This window comes from Oncorhynchus masou, chromosome 7, assembly GCF_036934945.1.
Source record: "Oncorhynchus masou masou isolate Uvic2021 chromosome 7, UVic_Omas_1.1, whole genome shotgun sequence".
Lineage (NCBI taxonomy): Eukaryota > Metazoa > Chordata > Actinopteri > Salmoniformes > Salmonidae > Oncorhynchus > Oncorhynchus masou.
This window is the reverse complement of record NC_088218.1, coordinates 9,389,277-9,414,771: the sequence shown is the minus strand read 5'-3', so window position 1 is coordinate 9,414,771 and position 25,495 is coordinate 9,389,277. Positions and strand designations below refer to the sequence as shown.

At 41.4% G+C, this 25,495-nt stretch overlaps 4 protein-coding genes across 6 annotated transcripts in view; 1 reads left to right on the top strand and 3 right to left on the bottom strand.

The window, feature by feature from the left end:
• LOC135543201 (zinc finger protein 135-like) overlaps positions 1-25,161 on the bottom strand; it is a 69,492-nt gene extending 44,331 nt beyond the window's left edge. Inside the window, exon 1 of the mRNA XM_064970309.1 lies at positions 25,084-25,161. The gene's annotated coding sequence lies outside the window, so the exon portion shown is untranslated. The remainder of the gene's footprint in view (positions 1-25,083) is intronic.
• The window catches only part of LOC135543191 (zinc finger protein 850-like), an 86,426-nt gene extending 61,255 nt beyond the window's left edge, over positions 1-25,171 (bottom strand). The window contains exon 1 of the mRNA XM_064970287.1: positions 25,084-25,171. The gene's annotated coding sequence lies outside the window, so the exon portion shown is untranslated. The remainder of the gene's footprint in view (positions 1-25,083) is intronic.
• Positions 1-25,495, top strand: part of LOC135543193 (oocyte zinc finger protein XlCOF6-like) — a 72,802-nt gene that overhangs the window by 26,061 nt on the left and 21,246 nt on the right. The window lies entirely within an intron of this gene.
• On the bottom strand, positions 6,698-25,173 carry LOC135543195 (zinc finger protein 658B-like). Its single transcript, XM_064970301.1, has 3 exons — positions 25,084-25,173; positions 21,394-21,633; positions 6,698-9,987 (listed from the first exon to the last, which is right to left on the bottom strand). The coding sequence occupies exons 2-3, from the start codon at positions 21,494-21,496 to the stop codon at positions 8,471-8,473; spliced, it is 1,620 nt and encodes a 539-aa protein (XP_064826373.1). The 5' UTR covers positions 21,497-21,633; positions 25,084-25,173; the 3' UTR covers positions 6,698-8,470.

Genomic DNA, 25,495 nt, shown 5'->3' with positions numbered 1-25,495 from the left:
CTGTAGCATTTTAGCTAATCAGCAACTTTGCAACTACTTACTACTTTTTAGCTATTACTTAGCATGTTAACTTAGGCAACTACTTAGTATGTTAGGTAACCTTTCCCCTAAAACCATTTAACCCCTCACCCCTAACCTAGCTAACGTTAGCAACAACAAATTGGAATTCGTAACATATTGTATGGATAGCAATGCGTAGAATAACATAAGAATTGTAATTCGTAACATACGATACAAGTCATATTATACTGAACCACAATCTAAATGCAACAATTTCAAAGATTTATAGTTCGTATAAGGAAATCAGTCATTTTAAATAAATGAGGCCATAATCTATGGATATCACATGACTGGGCAGGGGCTCAGCCATGGGTGGGACTTGGGAGGGCATAGGCCCACTTGGGAGCCAGGCCCATTCAATCGGCATGAGTTTTTCCCCATAAAAGGTCTTGATTTCAGACAGAAATACTACTCAGCCCCCTCCCAGACAATCCTGCAGGTGAAGAGGTCCTGGGCTGCCGTGGTTACATGTGATCTGCAGTTGTGAGGCCAGTTGGATGTACTGCCAAATTCTCTAAAAGGACGTTAGAGGTGGCTTATGGTAGAGATATACATATTGAATTCTCTCCTGCAGTCATCATGACAATTGCACATTCCCTGAACTTGGGATATATGTGACATTGTGTTGTGTGGCCTTTTATTGTCCCCCAGCACAAAGTGCACTTGTGCAATGATAATGCTGTTTTATCAGCATCTTGATATGCCACACCTGTCAGGTGGATGGATTATCTTGACAAAGGCTGAAATGCTCACGAACAGGGATGTAAACAATGTCGTGCACAACATTTGAGAGAAATTTGTTTTTTCTGCACATGGAACATTGCTGGAATGTTTTATTTCAGCTCATGAAACCAACACTTTACATGTTTAGTGTATATTTTAGTTCAGTTTATATTGGTATTGTAATGTAACCTAACATACTAAATGGAGTGGCACGAATGTTTTTGTAATACATAATACGTTTTGCTCTGAGACCAAGTGGTCCCTCTGCAGTATTCTGTGGGAATGAGCTAGTAGACACTTCTTTAAAAAAACAAACATTTTTTGAACCTTTATTTAACGAGGCAATTCTGTTAAGAACAAATTCTTATTTACAATGATGGCCTAGGAACAGTGGGTTAACTGCCTTGGCAGAACAACAGAGTTTTACCTTGTCAGCTCGGGGACCTTTTGGTTACTGGCCCAATGCTCTAACCACAAGTCTACCTTCCGCCCCTAACATGTATCAGATAGAGATGGTGTGATGATCACTTTTCACCACTAGTTTGGGGGGATTATTTTACAACTTTATTTAATGATACACAGTTTATGAAATGAATCCATGTGTTTATTAATTGTCTTTAAAACTAGATGAGTTATTTTAGTTATTGATCATGAATGTGTTTGGATAACTGCATTGAAACAAACTTTATTGATCTGCCAATGAAAAATAAAGTTACATGAATATGTACTGGTCAACCTCTTCTCTTTAGTATTCAGTTCTTCATATTAGATCTGACTGTGTGAATGGTTCTTATGGGTGATGCAGTGCCTTAGACTGCTGCGCCACTCGGGAGCCCTTAAAAGGTTTACGCCCAACGTGGGGTAGGAGTTGGAAGGCACAAGCTGGGAGCCCAGCCAACAGAGATTTGATGCACTTGAGCTGAATTTTGAGTGTCAGAGCAAAGGGTCTGAATACTTATGCAAATAAGGTATTCATTTTTATATATTTGCTAAAATGTATAAAAAACTTTCGGTTTGTCATTATGGGGTATTGTGTCTATTGATGAGGAGTAAAAAATGCATTTAATTAATTTTTGTATAAGCCTGTAATGTAACAAAATATGGAAAAAGTCAAGGGGTCTTGTATAATGCACTGTGTATGCTTCAAACTACAAATTTAAGGATCTGAAGTGGTGGAAACAATGGGATAATGGAACTGCATGTCCAATGGTTCTCTGTATTAGTATTATCCACATCAAGAGCGTTGACAGACTGTCAGTTCGTATCGCTCTCGGAGCGTTCAGAGCCACACTGGACGCTCTGGCGGAGGAGGAGGGTTGATTCAAGCGTTCTGACCTCACAACGGCAGTCAAGCATCCAAGATAACTGGTTAACATTGGCTAGCTTGCTAGCTACTTCCAGTACAAATGAGAGAACTCTGACCATTTTACTCGCCTTAGCAGAGCTGGTTAGGCTGTGTTCATGTTATCCAGAACATTGGTGACTTTAACTGTGCTTCAGGCAACAATTTAATAACGCTTTTTTTGCCGACGCTTACTAACACCGGCCGTATTCAAGGGGTGTTGAGCGTTTGTTTTTCATCAATTATTCTTCCCTCTGGCACTCAGACGAGAGTGGTCTGAAATCGGAGTATATAGCCAGAGCGAATTTAGGAACGCAGGCTATGTCTGAATGTTGGAGTGTGCCCCTTACAGGTTAGGATAATTAAAGTGGCAGGTTAGGTTAAGGTTAACATTTACATTTAAGTCGTTAAGGTTAGGAAAAGGGTTAGCTACAATGTAACAGATGTCAACAACTGTTGTCCCAACGCAAAAGAAACGGCCACGGACCAATGGGGTGCATCAATTGGTGTAAACTAGATCCGTGAAACGCCCGATACCAGAGAACGCCCCCAATTGCGGTCTGCCATGACACCTTTTTCGGATCAAAGGGCCACGCTTCCAGTCAAAAAGCATGCTTTCCACTGTTACACTCAGAGGGCATTTTCGGTACTGCAGTTCAGCTGAAGCACGGCCCAATTCCCATTGACGGCCCCATAGAGAAGTCACGTTTTTTTTTTAAACAAGACAATTTACTCATCAAGTCTGTAAACAAAACATCCATTGAATTATTCAAGTAATTGCCGTAGTCAGATTTTTTTCCCTTCACTCACGGCCAATGTTAACCATTTTAGATTCATGATATGAGGTGGGTGAGCTTATGCTACATGCAGATGCTGGAGGGAAAACACACCTCTTGACCTGCTGTGCATAATATAGGAGCAGCCTCGTCTCATAGACGAGGTGTAACATAGTAAATATAAATCAAGGACTCTCAAAACAGTATTATGTTATGTTTTTCTGGTTACAAAAGACAGATGGTTACTTAATACATGGAATTTGGTGGTGCTGTGATGTAACAGCGAGCTGAGCCAGTTGAAAGTATTGACAACAGGGACATATTGTTGGTGACTGTGTGCTCCTTCATTAGTTTTGTGTTTTTTTATTCATTTACTTCTGGTACCCTCCTACCTGAGAGGCATGAGGCCTGTGTGGTGTTGCACTGTTAAATCATCCCAGTGTGGAGATGAAACTCTTCTGCAAAGATACATGCTCTGTCCTCTCTGCTCTACCTCCGTGTTTTAATGTGGGTGAAACAGAGATAATACTAATACAGAGATAACCACAGCTCTACCTAGGTGTTTTAATGTGACTCATACAGAGATAACCATTGGACATGCATTTTCCATTATACCATTGTGTTTACCACTTCAGTTCCTTAAATTGTAGTTTAAAGCATATACAGGGCATTATACAGGACCCCTTGACTTTTTCCACATATTGTTACGTTACAGGCTTATACAATAATGGATTAAATGCATTTTTTACCCCTCATCAATATACACAATGACAAAGCGAAAAAAGTTTTTTATAAATTTGTCAATTGATAAAAATTAATACCCTTTCCTCTGAGACTCAAAATTCAGCTCAAGTGCATCCTGTTTCCATTGATCATCCTTGAGATGTTTCTACATTTGATTGGAGTCCACCTGTGGTAAATGCAAATGTATGGACATGATTGGAAAAGGATCACACCTGTCTTTTTAAGGTCCCACAGTTGACAGTGCAAGTCAGAGCAAAAACCAAGCAATGAGGTCGAATAATTTTCGGTGGAGCCTCAACCAGGTTTGTGGCGAGGCACAGATCTGGGGAAGAGTACAAAAAAAATCTCAACTCTCTTTAGGCTGGGCTCCCCACTTGTGCCTTCAAACTCCTGCCCTACATTGGGCGCAAACCTTTTAAGGGCTCCTGAGTGGTGCAGTGGTCTAAGGAACCTCATCTCAGTGCAAGAGACATCACTACAGTCCCTGGTTCGAATATAGGCTGAATCATTTACTGCCTTTTAAAATAACATGCCTGACTTACTTAAACAAATATGGTTTCTACTGACAATTGATATTTACAAACTAAGGGGACGGTAAGAGGCAATCCGCAATTTTGATTAAGACATTAGTGAGCGAGCTAGGACGGACGTAGTCCAGAACATGGGCCATTCTTACAGTGTTCTCCCTGAACGCCAAGTCAGAACCGTAGGATAAATAAAGGGGCATATATGCAGACAATGAAAATTCTTACAATATTCAATGATTACATTTCTCAAAAACAGGATATAGGCTACATGTGAACCACCAAGTCAGAACAGTAGGCAAAATTAAGATGTGAAACGAGTCAAATTAATTAGCGTGAGGCACATGGGCTACTAACATCTTACTAAACAACATACACTTAGTATTATTTTCTTAGCTACAGTATACACATCTCCCTGGCATATTACATAATTTATGCAGCAGCATACAAGACATATTTGGACTCACCTTGTTGTGCTGTGCTCACTTGAACAGGAAGGTGACGCGGCAGTAATTTGTGGGCATATTTTGTCATCAAACTTCGTCAACAAAGTCTGTCATTCTCTGGATTTATGGTGCTTTCAAGACAACTGGGAACTCGAAGAAGAAAAAAAAGGAATCATGATGACGTCAGTGATCTTCAGGTTGTAGCTGTAGAAAGAGGCCCGAGCTCCCAATTTACAATTCTGAGTTGGATGAAAGTTCAAAACATATTTTCTCAGTCGTAGCTTGTTTTTCCCCAAGTTCCCAGTTGTTTTGAACTCACACAAGTCAGATTTTGCAGTACCGAGTTAAGTTGATTTGAGCGTGGCACAAATCAAGCTTTATTGACAGCATGGCCAATGTTGAATGTTTTCAATTTTAAACTAGGAAAAGAGCCCCTTAATCTTAGACTTGAGACCACACAGCCACTCCACGAATAGCAGGCTAATGATTGCTTTGCAATGCTTGCAGTTAGCCACTGATTCCTTCCAAACCACTCATGGTTGAATTTGCAATTTGTTGTGTGATGTTTATGTCCAACGGCTGATGAGCACCGATACATTTTATCTATAATTTCTCGTTATTTCTCTTCATAAGACAAAGATTAAAAAGGATTTGCCAGTAGATTGTCGACTTGATTCATGATGATGACTGCAAGCTCAGATGTTGAAAGTACGATGTTGACATGATCAGTCCAATCAAAGCGACTGTAGATATCACATGATTTGATGTTATTTTATCTGTGGACAATGACCTTGAGCCTTCTTGGATGGGCACTTCTAATGTAACTCTCTCGCAGCACCCAAGGGGCTTGAGTTTTCAATTTCTACCCTTAGACTTGGCAGTGAAGTATTGTCCCCATGAATGACAGAACACTGAGCCGATCACGGCGCAAAGCTCCCTATTTTCTGCGGACTTGCCCCACCTCCACAGAAGGCTGAAGACCTGCATTTTGGAGCTGCCTTACTCAAGAAAACAAAAAAAGAGTCAATGTTTGTATGCAGCTTTATTAATAACTCAATGTTTTTTTACATTGTTTGCAAACAGATAATTTATTTCACACTGTTTAATCACTAAAACTGTGGGGCTCAAAACAGGTGGCTCACCTGCCCTGAATGATGGGTCTCCACTGAACTTATCTAGAACACTGCAGTGCGTCTGGGTGTTTAACATTCCCAAGAACCCTCAGGTCACCCTACTCCTCTGTACATTCCACTGGCTTCCAGTCGAAGCTCACATCCACTACAAGACAATGGTGCTTAATTACGGTGCAGCAAGAGGAACTGCCCCATCTCTACTTTCAGGCTGAAACCCTGTATCCCAACCCGAGCACTCAGTTCTGCCACCTCTGGTCTCATGGCCGTCCCACTGCTACAGGAGGTCAAGCTCCCTCTCAGCCCAGTCAAAGCACTTCTCTGTCCTGGTACCCCAATGGTGGCACCAGTTTCCCTCTGATGCTAGGACAGCAGAGTCTCTGCCCATCTGCCCCAAAAGGTCTGAAACCCTACGTCTTTAAAGAGTATCCCCCCCAAATAATACTACTACTAATAATAGTAATAATAATAATAAGTGACACTGGCTAATTGAGGAGAAATGTATTTACTGTGATATGTGGTTGTCTCACCTGGCTATCTTAAGATGAATGTACTTAATGTGCTGGTGACATCACAGGGTCAGAGAGAACTCCTGACTGTAGTCATACAAAAACACTCCAGGCACTCAGCCCATAAGAACCATTCATACTGTCAGATCTAATATGAAGAACTGAATACAACCATAAGAACCATTCATACTGTCAGATCTAATATGAAGAACTGAATACAACCATAAGAACCATTCATACTGTCAGATCTAATATGAAGAACTGAATACAACCATAAGAACCATTCATACTGTCAGATCTAATATGAAGAACTGAATACAACCATAAGAACCATTCATACTGTCAGATCTAATATGAAGAACTGAATACAACCATAAGAACCATTCATACGATCAGATCTAATATGAAGAACTGAATACTAAAGAGAAGAAGAGGTTGACCAGTACATATTCATGTAACTTTATTTTTCATTGGCAGATCAATAAAGTTTGCTTCAATGCAGTTATCCAAACACATTCATGATCAATAACTAAAATAACTCATCTAGTTTTAAAGACAATTAATAAACACATGGATTCATTTCATAAACTGTGTATCATTAAATAAAGTTGTAAAATAATCCCCCCAAACTAGTGGTGAAAAGTGATCATCAAACCATCTCTATCTGATACATGTTAGGGGCGGAAGGTAGACTTGTGGTTAGAGCATTGGGCCAGTAACCAAAAGGTCCCCGAGCTGACAAGGTAAAACTCTGTTGTTCTGCCAAGGCAGTTAACCCACTGTTCCTAGGCCATCATTGTAAATAAGAATTTGTTCTTAACAGACTTGCAGAGTTAAATAAAGGTTCCACATTTTTTTTTTTTTAAGAAGTGTCTACTAGCTCATTCCCACAGAATACTGCAGAGGGACAACCTGGTCTCAGAGCAAAACGTATTATGTATTACAAAAACATTCGTGCCACGCCATTTAGTATGTTAGGTTACATTACAATACCCATATAAACTAAACATGTAAAGTGTTGGTTTCATGAGCTGAAATAAAACATTCCAGCAATGTTCTATGTGCAGAAAAAGCTAATGTCTCTCAAATGTTGTGCACAACATTGTTTACATCCCTGTTCGTGAGCATTTCAGCCTTTGTCAAGATATTCCATCCACCTGACAGGTGTGGCATATCAAGATGTTGTTAAAACAGCATTATCATTACACAAGTGAACCTTGTGCTGGGGGACAATAAAAGGCCACACAACACAATGTCACATATCTCTCAAGTTCAGGGAATGTGCAATTGTCATGATGACTGCAGGAGAGAATTCAATATGTATATCTCTACCATAAGCCACCTCTAACGTCCTTTTAGAGAATTTGGCAGTACATCCAACCGGCCTCACAACTGCAGATCACATGTAACCACGGCAGCCCAGGACCTCTTCACCTGCAGGATTGTCTGGGAGGGGGCTGAGTAGTATTTCTGTCTGTAATAATGACCTTTTGTGGGGAAAAACTCATGCCGATTGAATGGGCCTGGCTCCCAAGTGGGCCGATGCCCTCCCAAGTCCCACCCATGGCGGAGACCCTGCCCAGTCATGTGAAATCCATAGATTATGGCCTCTTATTTAAAATGACTGATTTCCTTATATAAAATGCTACAGTCCTCCTTGATGAGATTCTAAACACAGCAGCCTTTGGCTAGAAGTTTGAGTTACACGCCCACCCTTCCACAGAGCAGGAGTAAGACTTCTCTCCTGTGTGACTACATTGGTGTGTTAAGTTGCTATGGTGAGAGAAACTCACCCAAAAGTCAGAGCAGACGTAAGCAGGCTTCTCTCATGCGTGTGTTCTCTGATGTACTATTAGCTCGGTTGCTGTTTTGAAGCATTTTACACAAACAGAGCAGGAGTATGGCTTCACTCCTTCATGTATATGTTGGTGTGTATTTAAGGTATCCAGTCAAGAGAAACTCACCCCACAGTCAGAACAGGAGTAAGGCTTTTCACCTGTACGTGTTCTCCGATGAACTTTTAGCTTAGTTGATGTTCTGAAGCATTTTCCACAGACAGAGCAGGAGTATGGCTTCTCCCCTGTATGTACACGTTCATGTGATTTTAAGTTGGAAAGTTGCGAGAAACTAGTTCCACAGTCAGAGCAGACGTAAGGCTTCTCTCCTGTGTGTGTTCTCTGGTGAACTTTAAGCTTATTTGATGTTTTAAAACATTTTCAACAGTCAGAGCAGGAATAAGGCCTCCCTCCTGTGTCTGTCCTCTGATGAACTGTTAGCACAGTTGATGTTTTGAAGCATTTTCCACTGTCAGAGCAAGAGTATGGCTTCTCCCCTGTATGTATACGTTCATGTTTTTTTAAGTTGGAAAGTTGCGAGAAACTAGTTCCACAGTCAGGGCAGAAGAAAGGCTTCTCTCCTGTGTGTGTTCTCTGGTGAACTTTTAGCTCAGTTGATGTTTTAAAACATTTTCCACAGTCAGAGCAGGAATAAGGCTTCTCTCCTGTGTGTATACGTTGGTGTGTTTTTAAGTTGCCCAGCTGAGAGAAACTCGCCCCACAGTCAGAGCAGAAGAAAGGCTTCTCTCCTGTATGTATACGTTCATGTGATTTTAAGGGGGAAATTTGAGAGAAACTCGCCCCACAGTCAGAGCAGTAATAAGGCTTCTCTCCTGTGTGTGTTCTCTGATGAACTTTTAGATCAGTTGATGTTTTAAAACGTTTTCCACAGTCAGTGCAGGAATAAGGCTTCTCTCCTGTGTGTGTTCTCTGATGAACTTTTAGATCAGTTGATGTTTGAAAACATTTTCCACAGACAGAGCAGACGTAAGGCTTCTCACCTGTGTGTGTTCTCTGATGAACTTTTAGCCCATTTGATCTTTGAAAACATTTTCCACAGACAGAGCAGGAGTATGGCTTCTCCCCTGTATGTACACGTTCATGTGATTTTAAGTGGGAAAGATTAGAGAAACGAGTTCCACAGTCAGGGCAGACGTAAGGCTTCTCTCCTGTGTGTGTTCTCTGGTGAACCTTTAGCACATTTGATCTTTTAAAACATTTTCCACAGTCAGAGCAGGAATAAGGCTTCGCTCCTGTGTGTATACGTTGGTGTGTTTTTAAGGTGCCCAGATGAGAGAAACTCGCCCCACAGTCAGAGCAGAGGAAAGGCTTCTCTCCTGTATGTATACGTTCATGTGATTTTAAGTTGAAAAATGCAGAGAAACTAGTTCCACAGTCAGAGCAGTAATACGGCTTCTCTCCTGTGTGTGTTCTCTGGTGAACTTTTAGCTCATTTGATGTTTTAAAACATTTTCCACAGTCAGAGCAGGAATAAGGCTTCTCTCCTGTGTGTGTTCTCTGATGAACTTTTAGACGAGTTGATGTTGTGAAGCATTTTCCACAGTCAGAGCAGACGTAAGGCTTCTCTCCTGTGTGTGTTCTCTGATGAACTTTTAGCCCATTTGATGTTTGAAAACATTTTCCACAGACAGAGCAGGAGTATGGCTTCTCCCCTGTATGTACACGTTCATGTGATTTTAAGTGGGAAAGATGAGAGAAACGAGTTCCACAGTCAGGGCAGAAGAAAGGCTTCTCTCCTGTGTGTATTTTTAGGTGTATTTTTAGCTTTGATAGAAATGGGAAAATCTCTTCACAATGTGGGCAGTGATGAGACCTCTTAGCTCTCTGATCTTCCTGCTGTTGCTCTCTGGATGTGGAGAATGTCTCAACATGGTATCCTGTGTGAACATCAGAAAAAACAGTCAGTTGATGTGATATACATGTTAATCAAATGTATTTTATGAAGCACTTTTTACATCAGTAGTTGTCACAAAGTGCTTAACCTGTCTGGTTCAACACCCATAATTAAAATGATTTTACACCATTTTAAAGATAACCTACTTGTAAATCCAGCCACAGTGTTCGATTTCAAATAGGCTTTACGGCGAAAGCACACCAAACGATTATGTTAGGGCAGCACCTAGTCACAGAAAACCATACAGTCATTTTCCAGCCAAGGAGAGGTCTCATAAAAGTCAGAAATAGCAATTAAATTAATCACTAACCTTTGATGATCTTCATCAGATGGCACTCAAAGGACTTCATGTTACACAATAAATGTGTGTTTTGTTCGATAAAGTTAATCTTTATGTCCAAAAACCCCATTTGAAATTGGTGTGTTGTGTTCAGAAATGCATTGTCTCAAACAAAAATCCCATGAAAGTAAAGAGAGCCACATCAAAAAACAGAAATACTCATCATAAACATTGATAAAAGATACAAGTGTTAAACATACAAATACAGATAAACTTCTCCTTAATGCAACCGCTGTGTCAGATTTCAAAGAGGCTTTACGGCGAAAGCACACTCTGTGATTATGTTAGTTCAGCGACTAGACACAGAAACCCATACAGCCATTTTCCAACCAAGGAGAGCTTCACAAAAGTCAGAAATAGCATTAAAATTAATCACTTACCTTTGATGATCTTCATCTGGTGGCACTCCCAGGTCTCCATTGTAGACAACAAATGTTTGTTTTCTTCGATAAAGTTCATCTTTATGTCCAAATACCTCCGTTTTGTTGGTGCGTTTAGTTCAGAAATCCAAAGGCACAATAAGCACTCTCGAAAAGTAAGAAAACACAATAAAAGATAGTAGAAACATGTCAAACGATGTTTAAAATCAATCTTCAGGTTGCTTTTGTCATAAATAATCAATAATATTTCAACCGGACAAAAGCTTTGTCAATGGAAAAAAGGTAAACAAGAAATGCGCGCTCCCGATCACGTGCCTGGCTCATGGATGGAAATTTCCACTTTCCACTTTCCTCTCATTGAAAGTGGTGTATCTCTCTCATTTTTCACAGTAAAAGCCTGAAACAATGCCTAAAGACTGGTCACATGTTGAGGAAGACAGATTTCCACTGGGTCCTAAGTCTTTGTATGGTGGATAGGCTTTCAATGGAAAAACAGCCTTTCAAAATAATAGTACTTCCTGGTTGGATTTTCCTCTGGTTTTCACCTGCCATATCAGTTCTGTTATACTGAGACTTTATTTTAACATTATTTTAACAGTGTTTTCAATCCAAATCTACTAATTATATGCATATCCTAGCTTATGGGCCCGAGTAGCAGGCAGTTTAATTTGGGCACGCTTTTCCAAATGCTGCCCCCTACCCTAGTGAAGTTAACTTCTTTGGGGTAGGGGGCAGTATTGGGTAGCTTGTATGAAAAACGTGCCCAAATTAAGCTGCCTGCTACTCAGCCAAAAAAGCTAGAATATGCATATAAATAGAACATTTGGATAGAAAACACTGACGTTTCTAAAACTGTTTGAATGATGTCTGTGAGTATAACAGAACTCATATGGCAGGTAAAATCCTGAGAAAAATCCTACCAGGAATTGGGAAATCTGAGGTTTGTAGTTATTCAACTCAGCTCCTATTGAAGATACCGTGTGATTTTAGTTATTTTTCACTTCCCAAGGCTTCCACTAAATGTCAACAGTATTTAGAACCTGTTTTGAGGATTCTACTCTAAAGGAGGGGCTCATAAGGGCTCTATGAGTGAGTGGTCTGGCAGAGTGCCACAGCCTCAGTCTGGCGCGCTCACGTGAAAGGTAGCTACGTTCCACTTAATTTGTACAGACAAAGGAATACATGTAGAAGCACAGTGGCCACAAAAAAACTCCCTAGAAAGCAGGAACCTAGGAAGAAACCGAGAGAGGAACCAGGCTCAGAGTGGTGACCAGTCCTCTTGTTCCGGCGCTGACAGAGATGGCCGCCTCGCTTCGCGTTCCTAGGAAACTATGCAGTTTTTTGTTTTTTTACGTGTTATTTCTTACATTAGTACCCCAGGTCATCTTAGGTTTCATTACATACAGCCGTGAACAACTACTGTATATAAGATCAGCGTCAACTCACCATCAGTACGACCAAGAATATGTTTTTCGCGACGCGGATCCTGTGTTCTGCCTTACAAACAGGACAACGGAATGGATCGCATGCAGCGACCCAAAAAAACGGCTCCGAAAAAGAGGGAAACGTGGCGGTATTCTGGTCAGACTACGGAGACGGGGACATCGTGCCCCACTTCCTAGCATTCTTCTTGCCAATGTCCAGTCTCTTGACAACAAGGTTGATGAAATCCGAGCAAGGGTAGCATTCCAGAGGGACATCAGAGACTGTAACGTTCTGTGCTTCACGGAAACATGGCTCACTGGAGAGACGCTATCCGAAGCGGTGCAGCCAACGGGTTTCTCCACGTATCGCGCCGACAGAAACAAACACCTTTCTGGTAAGAAGAGGGGTGGGGTTGTATGCCTTATGGCTAACGAGGCATGGTGCGATGAAAGAAACATACAGGAACTCAAATCCTTCTGTTCACCTGATTTAGAATTCCTCACAATCAAATGTAGACCGCATTATCTACCAAGAGAATTCTCTTCGATTATAATCACAGCCGTATATATCCCCCCCAAGCAGACACAGATGGCTCTGAACAAACTTTATTTAACTCTTTGCAAACTGGAAACCATTTATCCGGAGGCTGCATTCATCGTTGTTGGAGATTTTAACAAGGCTAATCTGAAAACAAGACTCCCTAAATTTTATCAGCATATCGATTGCGCAACCAGGGGCGGAAAAACCTTGGATCACTGTTACTCTAACTTCCGCGACGCATATAAGGCCCTGCCCCGCCCCCCTTTCGGAAAAGCTGACCACGACTCCATTTTGCTGATACCTGCCTACAGACAAAAGCTAAAAAAAGAAGCTCCCACGCTGAGGTCTGTCCAACGCTGGTCCGACCAAGCTGACTCCACACTCCAAGACTGCTTCCATCACGTGGACTGGGACATGTTTCGTATTGCGTCAAATAACAACATTGACGAATACGCTGATTCGGTGTGCGAGTTCATTAGAACGTGCGTTGAAGATGTCGTTCCCATAGCAACGATTAAAACATTCCCTAACCAGAAACCTTGGATTGATGGCAGCATTCGCGTGAAAAGGAAAAGCGCGAACCACTGCTTTCAATCAGGGCAAGGTGTCTGGTAACATGACTGAATACAAACAATGCAGCTATTCCCTCCGTAAGGCTATCAAACAAGCTAAGCGTCAGTACAGAGACAAAGTAGAATCCCAATTCAACGGCTCAGACACAAGAGGCATGTGGCAGGGTCTACAGTCAATCACGGACTACAGGAAGTAATCCAGCCCAGTCACGGACCAGGATGTCTTGCTCCCAGGCAGACTAAATAACTTTTTTGCCCGCTTTGAGGACAATACAGTGCCACTGACACTGCCTGCAACGGAAAAATGCGGTCTCTCCTTCACTGCAGCCGAGGTGAGTAAAACATTTAAACGTGTTAACCCTCGCAAGGCTGCAGGTCCAGACGGCATCCCCAGCCGCGCCCTCAGAGCATGCGCAGACCAGCTGGCTGGTGGGTGTGTTTACGGACATATTCAATCAATCCCTATACCAGTCTGCTGTTCCCACATGCTTCAAGAGGGCCACCATTGTTCCTGTTCCCAAGAAAGCTAAGGTAACTGAGCTAAACGACTACCGCCCCGTAGCACTCACTTCCGTCATCATGAAGTGCTTTGAGAGACTAGTCAAGGACCATATCACCTCCACCCTACCTGACACCCTAGACCCACTCCAATTTGCTTACCGCTCAAATAGGTCCACAGACGATGCAATCTCAACCACACTGCACACTGCCCTAACCCATCTGGACAAGAGGAATACCTATGTGAGAATGCTGTTCATCGACTACAGCTCGGCATTCAACACCATAGTACCCTCCAAGCTCGTCATCAAGCTCGAGACCCTGGGTCTCGACCCCGCCCTGTGCAACTGGGTACTGGACTTCCTGACGGGCCCCCCCCAGGTGGTGAGGGTAGGTAACAACATCTCCTCCCCGCTGATCCTCAACACTGGGGCCCCACAAGGGTGCGTTCTGAGCCCTCTCCTGTACTCCCTGTTCACCCACGACTGCGTGGCCACGCACGCCTCCAACTCAATCATCAAGTTTGCGGACGACACAACAGTGGTAGGCTTGATTACCAACAACGACGAGACGGCCTACAGGGAGGAGGTGAGGGCCCTCGGAGTGTGGTGTCAGGAAAATAACCTCACACTCAACGTCAACAAAACTAAGGAGATGCTTGTGGACTTCAGGAAACAGCAGAGGGAACACCCCCCTATCCACATCGATGGAACAGTAGTGGAGAGAGTAGCAAGTTTTAAGTTCCTCGGCATACACGTCACAGACAAACTGAATTGGTCCACTCACACAGACAGCATCGTGAAGAAGGCGCAGCAGCGCCTCTTCAACCTCAGGAGGCTGAAGAAATTCGGCTTGTCACCAAAAGCCCTCACAAACTTCTACAGATGCACAATCGAGAGCATCCTGGCGGGCTGTATCACCGCCTGGTACGGCAACTGCTCCGCCCTCAACCGTAAGGCTCTCCAGAGGGGCAAACTACCTGCCCTCCAGGACACCTACACCACCCGATGTTACAGGAAGGCCATAAAGATCATCAAGGACATCAACCACCCGAGCCACTGCCTGTTCACCCCGCTATCATCCAGAAGGCGAGGTCAGTACAGGTGCATCAAAGCTGGGACCGAGAGACTGAAAAACAGCTTCTATCTCAAGGCCATCAGACTGTTAAACAGCCACCACTAACATTGAGTGGCTGCTGCCAACACACTGACACTGACTCAACTCCAGCCACTTTAATAATGGGAATTGATGGGAAATGATGTAAATATATCACTAGCCACTTTAAACAATGCTACCTTATATAATGTTACTTACCCTACATTATTCATCTCATATGCATACGTATATACTGTACTCTATATCATCGACTGCATCCTTATGTAATACATGTATCACTAGCCACTTTAACTATGCCACTTTGTTTACATACCCATCTCATATGTATATACTGTACTCGATACCATCTACTGTATCTTGCCTATGCTGCTCTGTACCATCACTCATTCATATATCCTTATGTACATACTCTTTATCCCCTTACACTGTGTATAAGACAGTAGTTTAGGAATTGTTAGTTAGATTACTTGTTGGTTATTACTGCATTGTCGGAACTAGAAGCACAAGCATTTCGCTACACTCGCATTAACATCTGCTAACCATGTGTATGTGACAAATAAATTTGATTTGATTTCTGGCCATACCGGATGACAGGTAGCCTCGTGGTTAGACCAACCGAAAGGTTGTAAGATCGAATCCCCAAGTTGACAAGGTAAAAATCTGTCGTTCTGCCCCTGAGCAAGGCAGTTAACCCAATGTTCCTAGGCCATCATTGAAAATAAGAATTTGTTCCTAACTGACTTGCCTAGTTAACCTGTTTGGGTGCATGTCCAAACGCTAGCAGCTATGACAACACCTGGTGAAATATAAGTATCTAACATCATTTAAAAGCTTCTTGTTAATCCAACTGTGTTGTCAGATTTGAAAAAGGCTTTATGGAGAAAGCATACCATGCGATTATCTGAGGACAGCTCCCCACGTCAAAATACTTTTTCAACCAGCACAGGCGTCACAAAATCACAGACCGCAATTAAATAAATCACTTACCTTTGAAGATCTTCCTCTGATTGCAATCCCAAGGGTCCCAGCTACACAATGAATGGTCGTTTTGTTCGATAATATCCTTCATTATATCCCAAAAGTATCAGTTTAGATGGCACGCTTGATTCAGTAGGTCACTTGTTCAACATGCACACAAACGAATCCTTAAGGTTACCGGTAAAGATCGTCCAAAAAAGTCAAACGAAGTTTCCAATTAATCCTCAGGTATTCTAATATGTAAATAAACAATAATATTTAAGACAGGAATAGTGTGTTCAATAGCAAAGATAAATAACAAAGAGCGCACTCTCGTTGATGCGTGCAACATGACTACTTTTCTAATGGGGGACATCTTGGAAAAACTACAAATACTAATTTAAAAAAAAACAAGCATGAAACCCTTTCTAAAGACTGTTGACATCTAGTGGAAGCCAAATGAACTGCAATCTGGGTCCTATCAATTTGAATATCCCATAGGCAAGCATTGAAAAATCTGTGACCTCAAGAAATGAAAATTCCGGATGAATTTTACTCAAGGTTTTCGCCTGTCATATCAGTTCTGTTATACCCACAGACATTATTTTTACAGTTTTAGAAACTTCAGAGTGTTTTCTATCCAATGCTATCAAGTATATGCATATCCTAGCTTCTGGGCAGTTTACGTTGGGCACGTCAATCATCGGAAATTCCGGACAATTACCAGTATGCTAAGAGAATTAAATAAAGGTTAAAAAAATAAATATTTTTTAAATACACTACCATTCGTGGTGAAATAAATGAATAAATTCTAAAGTTACAAATGTCCATGTTTTTTAAAGAATAGCACATTTTTTGTCCAATCAAATAATGTCAAAGTGATCAGAAATACAGTGTAGACAATGTTAATGTTGTAAATGACTATTGTAGCTGGAAACGGCTGAAGATCTCGTACAACGCTGTGTACTACTCTCTACACAGAACATGGAAATTTCTCACATGGAAAAGCCTTCATTTCTCAGAACAAGAATAGACTGACGACTTTCAGAAGAAAGGTCTTTGTTTCTGGCCATTTTGAGCCTGTAATCGAACCCACAAATGACCCAGATACTCAACTAGTCTAAAAAAGGACCGTTTTATTGCATCTTTTATCAGCACCACAGTTTTCAGCTGTGCTTAACATAATTGCCAAAGGGGTTTGTAATGATCAATTAGCCCTTAAAAATGATCAACTTGGATTAGCTAACACAACATGCCATTGGATCATAGGAGTGATGGTTGCTGATAATGGGCCTCTGTACACCTATGCAGATATTCCATTTTTTTTAAATCATCCATTCCAGCTACATTAGTAAATTTACAACATTAACAACATCTACACTGTATTAATGGTCAATTTGATGTTATTTTAATGGACAAAAAAAACATACTTTCTTTCAAAAACAAGGACATTTCTAAGTGACCCTAAACTTTTCAACGGTAGTGTATGTATTCATTTCAGTAGGCTGTATGGGAAGGGGAATCAAACTATTCTAAAACTGGGTAGGAGTCAAAAACTAATAAGAGGCAAAAGTGGTGAAAATGATGAGTTATACCATCCTCCACTCAACATCACAAGGGTGATAGTAGAATTTGTGTTTAAAGTAATGACTAAAATATTTCACCCTGAAACTGTATCACTGTGTGTGAAATCCATTAGACACATAAGACTATAAGTTGGTAATATGTGCAGCGTTGGCAGGATATAATTAGAACACTGTGTTCCTTACAGGACATTCTGTCCCCACCCGGAGAGGAGAAACTGTTAGGCTTGTCTATCATGAAACATGTTGCAGAATATGATAAACAATGAAAGTGTACAGTGGAACAATACAGCCATCCAAAAGCGGGGTGGGGTTCTCGACTGATGTGTGTATAAAAGATGGGCTCTGAACTTGAGAGGGCAGAGCTCTCTGAATAAAGAACTGATCATTTGTATGCTGGGACTCTTGTTTATTAAAACTTAGAGCCTTACAACCTCTAGGATACAGATGGAGTTATACAATAGTTCAGTTAGAACATTGGGATAGAAATTTTCGTGACAAAGGGTGAGTAACTACACAGACTCATTTCATAGAACTTCAAAACACTGGCAGTTTGTCTACTCCACTTCTTTAGTCTACACTCTGATCACTCCAGATAGCCCAGTGAATAAAACAAATGCTGACAATACTGTTGTCATCCATACAAGTCTTAGCAGCATGAAATAACGTCTACAATGCATTCAAAAAGTATTCAGACCCCTTGGCTTTTTGTTACATTACAGTCTTATTCTAATTCTCATCAGTCTACACACAATACCCACAATGACAAGGGCAAAAACAGGTTTTTAGAAATAACATGAACTATTACATTTACGTAAGTATTCAGACCCTTCACACAATAGTGAGTTGAAGCACCTTTGGCAGCGATTACAGCCTTGAGTCTTGTTGGGTATGAAGCTACAAGCTTGGCACAATTGTATTTGGGGAGTTTCTCCCATTATTCTCTGCAGATCCTCTCAAGCTCATGGTCAGAGTCCTTTAGGTGCCTTTTGGCAAACTCCAAGTGGACTGTCATGTGCCTTTTACTGAGGAGTGGCTTCCGTCTGGGCACTCGACCATAAAGGCCTGATTAGTGGAGTCCTGCCGAGATGATTGTCCTTCTGGAAGATTCTCATCTCCATAGAGGAACTCTGGAGCTCTGTCAGAGTGATCATCGGGTTCTTGGCCACCTCCCTGACCTAGGCCCTTGTCCCCCGATTGCTCAGTTTGGCCGGGTGGCCAGCTCTAGGAAGAGTCTTGGTGGTTCCAAACTTCTTCCATTGAAGAATAATGGAGGCCTCTATGTTCTTGGGACCTTCAATGCTGCATCAATATTTTGGTACCTGTCTCCAGATCTGTGCTGACACAATCCTGTCACGGAGCTCGACGGACAAATCCTTCCACCTCATGACTTGGTTTTAACTCTGACATGCAGTGTCAAATGTGGGACCTTAAATAGACAGGTGTGTGCCTGTGCAAATCATGTCCTATCAATTGAATTTACCACAGGTGGACTCCAATCAAGTTGTAGAAACATCTCAAGGATAATCTCAAAGCAAAGGGTCTGAAAACTTAAAAAACATAAATAAGCAAAACATTTTGTTTTTTACATTTGCAAGAATTTCTAAAAACCTGTTTTGGCTTTGTTATTATGGGGTATTGTGTGTAGATTGACGAGGAAAAACATGTCATCAATTTTAGAAGAAGGCTGTAACGTACCAAAATGGGAAAAATGGGAAGGGGTCTGACAGTGCCCTCGGAAAGCATTCAGACCCCTTGACTTTTTCCACATTTTGTTATGTTACAGCCTTGTTCTAAAATGAAATAAAAAATATCCTCAGCAATCTACACACCCTCATAATGACAAAGCTAAAACAGGTTTAGAGATTTTTGCAAATTTATTTAAAAAAACAGAAGAACAAGACAGACTCAAAATTGAGTTCAGATGCTTCCCGTTTCCATTGATCATCCTTGAGATGTTTCTACAACTTTATTTATGAAACATATGAAATATACACTACTGTTCAAAATATTGGGGTCACTTAGAAATGTCCTTGTTTTGAAAGAAAAGCACATTGTTTGTCTATTAAAATAACATCAAATTGATCAGAAATACAGTGTAGACATTGTTATTGTTGTTAATGACTATTGTAGCTGGAAACGGGAGATATTTTATGGAATATCTACATAGGTGTACAGAGGCCCATTATCAGCAACCATCACTCCTGTGATCCAATGGCATGTTGTGTTAGCTAATCCAAGTTGATCATTAGAAAACACTTTTGCAATTATGTTAGCACAGTTGAAAACTGTCCCAAACTCAACACCCCAGATGCTAATATATGCATATTATTATTAGTATTGGATAGAAAACACTCTGAAGTTTCTAAAACTGTTTGAATGATGTCTGTGAGTATAACAGAACTCATATGGCAGGCAAAAACCTGAGAAGAAATCCAAACAGGAAGTGAGAAATAGATTTTCAAAACAGTGCCTATTGAATTCACAGTGAGATATGGATGAGGTTGCACTTCCCTAGGGCTTCCACTAGATGTCACCGTCTTTAGAAACTGCTTTGAGGATTCTACTATAAAGGAGGGGCTCATGAGAGCTCTTTGAGAAAGTGGTCTGGCAGAGAGCCTCGGTCTCATGACAATTGCTCCCGACAGAGTTAGCTCTAGTTACAATGCTTTTCTTCAGACAATGAAATTCTCCGGTTGGAAACTTATTGATGATTTATGTTAAAAACATCCTAAAGATTGATTGCATTCATCATTTGACTTGTTTCTACAGACTGTAACGGAAAAATGGTTGTGTTTTTTTGACTTGGCTATGACCTAACATAATCATATGTTGTGTTTTCGCTGTAAATCACTTTTTAAATCGGACACCATGGGTAGATTAAGTGACCCCAAACTTTTGAATTGAGATCAGGTGCATCCTGTTTCCATTGATCATCATTGAGATGTTTCGACAACTTGATATATAAAAATATTAAATATATATGTATCAGATATAGATCATCAGGATGTGACAGTCCACTGGTTATGTTCAACACTTCTCCAATCGTTGCCTAGTTAAATAAAGGTAAATAATAATAATAGTTAGGCTCTTTATGAGCATTAGCTGCTACTTCTCTCAATCCCGTTTTAAAAAGTCTCCCTGTGTGACATTCCTTGACACCAACCAGAAATGTTTCCTTGGCCAAATATTACCAGATTGTCATAAAAACAACATGTTCTCTCATTTCTGCATCACCAAATGTTGTGAGACAAAAGAGAAGGCGAGGTGAGCATCAATCACTAGTTCGGTGCAGCAGACTGCAGGGGTGTAGTGCTGCAAGTGATGAGCCGCCACAATGGTGTTTGTTTAGTAAAGTTAGATCAATGTCTTGGACGATCACCTAATGATATATTAGCAGTCCACATCACCAAATATTATAGCATAACATTACTTTTACAACAAAAACAACACCTCATATCTTAGGAGATTTTAGGATGGTTTGCTGAATCGTCCCAAACTCAACAGCGCGCCATTAGGCAGAATGTGTTTTGATTAAAACAAAATGCAGAAAGTAGAAAATAATTTAACACCATCTGCTCTAATTTGCTCACCAAACAGTAATTCAAGAAGATTTAAATGCATATTCCCATGAAATTGATTGAGATCAAACGATTGGCATGCAGACGCAGCTTGGTCTTTTCACTGGTAAAACGTGAAGAATTATAATTCAATATTGACAGTGATGATGCCATGGCCTATTTTGAAATGAGGTATGCCTAACTTAGTGATTGAGGGTATTAAACATTTTCAACGTTCTTGAGACAATGTGTGGGCAAAGGCAGGCGTTACAAGTTTAAATAGTTTTTGCTTCGCAGGGAAGTCTTGAGTTGTTCAGGGATGTGTGATGTCAGAATTACAGAATTCAACCTAGTCACTGGTCATAACTTATGGAGGTCTAATATATGAAGATAACTTATAGATAGAACCAGCTCTTACCATGACTAACAGTTGTCCTAATCTTCTCCTCCTCTTCTTCATCTTTAATGATGACATTCATCTCCAGTGTTTGACTGCAGTCTTCCAGCTTCACTGATGCCATCTCTGGATCCTGCAGAGCAAACTGGGCTCCACGGTCACAATCAGGACCCAGTGACTGTAGGTTCCTACTCAGTGTGGAAGGAGAGAGACAGGCTGCGTTTGTCCTCACTGTTGACGTTACTGGCCTCAGATTAAGGTCTGTAGTAATAAAGACAAACAGACACAAAAGTTATTTTCTTGACAGTTCTGGCACTTTATTCTGTAAAAAAATGTTCTTGTTCAATAATCTAATTTCAGTAGATCAGGTAGATAATCCCTGACAAAACATTAATTCACGTTAGACACAAAGTACACATTTTAAATTGCACAACATAAGTGCACTTAATCTATAGTAGATTTTCTAAATTCACATAAATGCATAAATGACTCAAAAACCATTTAGTACAAGATCGCAGTATGTTTCAGGCAGCACTATGTACTATTTTATGAATAACCTTGTCTTCACTGTATTATTTCACTCACAAAAACCCAATGTATTTCCCATTCACACCATATTAAGAATTATATGGGGTCATACAGTGGCAAGTCAAATTCAAGGACTTTTTCAGGCACTAATATTTATTTACTTGAAGCCCCGTATGAAAACCCTGAATTATAGATAAATATAGAAACAACTGAATGTGTCTGAATATTAGTACACATGTAAAGAACTGATAATCATTACATTCAGCTTCAAAACTGTAGAGCAACTGAAATGTTCTCTCTCTGATGAGGCACTACCTGCACTGAAGTCCGTTGATGCAGACCTCCTATGGTATCATGGAGGTCCACAAACAAACCTTTAAGGTCCATGTCTGTCTAATTCTGGACTAAGAAAATAAACCAAGAAATCCCTATTAACTTCTACCACACCCTCCCCTTCCCCAAAAACCCTCCCACACCCCCCAATAAACTATATCAATAGATCCCTTTGTGTTTGCAAACATTGGGGTTTATATCATGCTGAGACAATCCACCCCCAGGTTATCCAGCTTATCAAAAACCATACCGACAGTAACATCTGTTACCCCCAACAACTCTGCTGCAGTTTACAAGATAACTTTCAACCTGGATTACTGCTTTACACATCCATAACGACCGCAGCCCGTTGGTGTTCAACCTAAGTTTACATATCACCCCGCTCCTCCGCTCTCTCCACTGGCTTCCAGTTGAAGCTAAAAGACCATGGTGCTATTCACTATTAAACACCCAAACAAGAATCCACCTTTGTCACAGCATACTTAAAGAGTCAAAACTTTCTGAACAGTGCAAACTCCCTCACGAAGGACAGCATGTCCCCACCTCTTTAAGGAATACCTAGGATAGGAAAAGTAATCCTGTCAGATTTAGATGCATTGTAAAGTGGCTGTTCCACTGGATGTCATAAGGTGAATTCACCAATTTGTAAGTCGCTCTGGATAAGAGCGTCTGCCAAATGACTTAAATGTAAATGTAAGATAACTTTCAACCTGGTATTTCTGCTTTACACAATCCAAGTTGTTGATAAGCTTACCTATGAATGCTATGAAGTAAATTGTATTCACTATTAAAGAATCCTTTGTCACAGCATATTTATGGGCACAAGATTTCTGAACAGGCCTCGAAACCATGTCAGGACTAGTAGAAAGACCAGTTCTGACAGTAGGTCCTCTTACTACGGGACCAGCCATGGAAGCTCCATCAGTCTGACAGTAGGTCCTCTTACTACGGGACCAGCCATGGAAGCTCCATCAGTCTGACAGTAGGTCCTCTTACTACGGGACCAGCCATGGAAGCTCCATCAGTCTGACAGTAGGTCCTCTTACTACGGGACCAGCCATGGAAGCTCCATCAGTCTGACAGTAGGTCCTCTTACTACGGGACCAGCCATGGAAGCTCCATCAGTCTGACAGTAGGTCCTCTTACTACGGGACCAGCCATGGAAGCTCCATCAGTCTGACAGTAGGTCCTCTTACTACGGGACCAGCCATGGAAGCTCCATCAGTCTGACAGTAGGTCCTCTTACTACGGGACCAGCCATGGAAGCTCCATCAGTCTGACAGTAGGTCCTCTTACTACGGGACCAGCCATGGAAGCTCCATCAGTCTGACAGTAGGTCCTCTTACTACGGGACCAGCCATGGAAGCTCCATCAGTCTGACAGTAGGTCCTCTTACTACTACCAGCCATGGAAGCTCCATCAGTCTGACAGTAGGTCCTCTTACTACGGGACCAGCCATGGAAGCTCCATCAGTCTGACAGTAGGTCCTCTTACTACGGGACCAGCCATAGAAGCTCCATCAGTCTGCACTGTAGTTCCACCAGTCTGTCTTACAGCCTCTGCATATGATACATCATGACGGATTCTATATCTCTGAGCATCTCTCTGCACCTGGCATCCACCAAATGCTGCTCTTTGTCCTCCACACAATTGCAACACTTAACTGTCACATTGCTCCAACATTCACTGTAATCATGTTCCCCACCACACTTGGCACATCTTTTCACTCAACAGCTACATGCCATTCTTTGGCATTTAAAAAAAAACTGATGATTCACTGTTGCTGCTCCAGTTTCAACTGTTCTGCTATGGAACCCTGACCTGTTTGGACGTGCTACCGGTCCCAGACCTGCTGTTTCCAACTCTCTAGAGACAGCAGGAGCAGAAGAGAAACTCTCAATGATCGGCAATGAAAAGCCAACTGACATTTACTCCTGAGGTGCTGACCTGTTGCACCCTCGACAACCAATGTGATTATTATTATTTGCCCTCTTGGTCATCTATGAATATCTCCATCCAGCACAGCCAGAAGAGGACTGGCCACCCCTCAAAGCCTGGTTCCTCTCAAGGTTTCTTCCTTGGTTCTGGCCTTTCTAGGGAGTTTTTCCTAGACACTGTGCATTATTACTCCCTTCAATGTAGCATCAGCTCCAGGGTCAAGGCTTCTGAGCTTCGTCCCATTATGATTTTCCAATTTCATGAATCTTCCCTTGCTGAACCTGACTTGCACAAGATATTAACAATCTACCATTTTCAATTGTTTATTTCACCTTTATTTAACCAGGTAGGCTCGTTCAGAACATGTTCTCATTTACACGGATGCGGCCTAGTTTAACTACACCTCTTTTTATGGCCTTGGTTAATCAGGGTGTGAATGAGGCCCTGTGGTCTCCTCAAACACCATCCCAACTTTCCACTCTTACACATTATTACTCTAGCTCCATACCTTCTTCCAGTATCATTATCTCTGTTCTTCCTATGTCTTTCCACTACAGACCATTCACATACTAGGCCCTCATCCTCCGCTCCATATCATCACAACTGTCCCCCACATTGATCGCATTCCAGCACAGCTGTTGCTTCTCAAACTCTCCATTTCCATTGTTTCATTGGTGTCAAACTCATTCCGTTGAGGGCCGAGTCTCCTCGGTTTTTTCCCCCCCATTTCAATTAAAACTTATACAATCAGATGAGAGGAGTTCCTTTCTAATTAGTGACCTTAATTCATTAATCGAGTACAAGGGTGGAGCGAAAACCCGCAGACACTTGGTCCTCCATGGAATGAGTTTGATACGTGCTCCGATTCATCCGCATTAATCGACGACATTCCATGTAGTTGGCCTCTCTCACCAAATGATGAAGGATAACTTCAGTTAGCTTCCCTCTATTTTGCCACTCCATCACGCAGCCTCATGTCGCCATTTCACCACGAGCAAACTCCTTGAAAGACAACCGAAACCGTTGAAGCCGCCATTTGACTTGCATCGTACGAACCATCCTGATCTCGCGAGCTTACATTAACGAAACAGTGTACGTAAACTCGCGAGAACAGGATGGTTCGGACGAGGCTATTTAACAGCATTTTACACAAAACCAAGAACATGTACAAACGACCTCAAATAAGTGGAATCTTTATGAAATGACTTTCACGAAATGATGTACATACACTCAGACAAACCCAAAGTCTAGTTATGTGATTTGAAAAATATTTTTTTACACGTTCTTCACTTACTCAGTTTGACCCCAAAATAACACATACAAT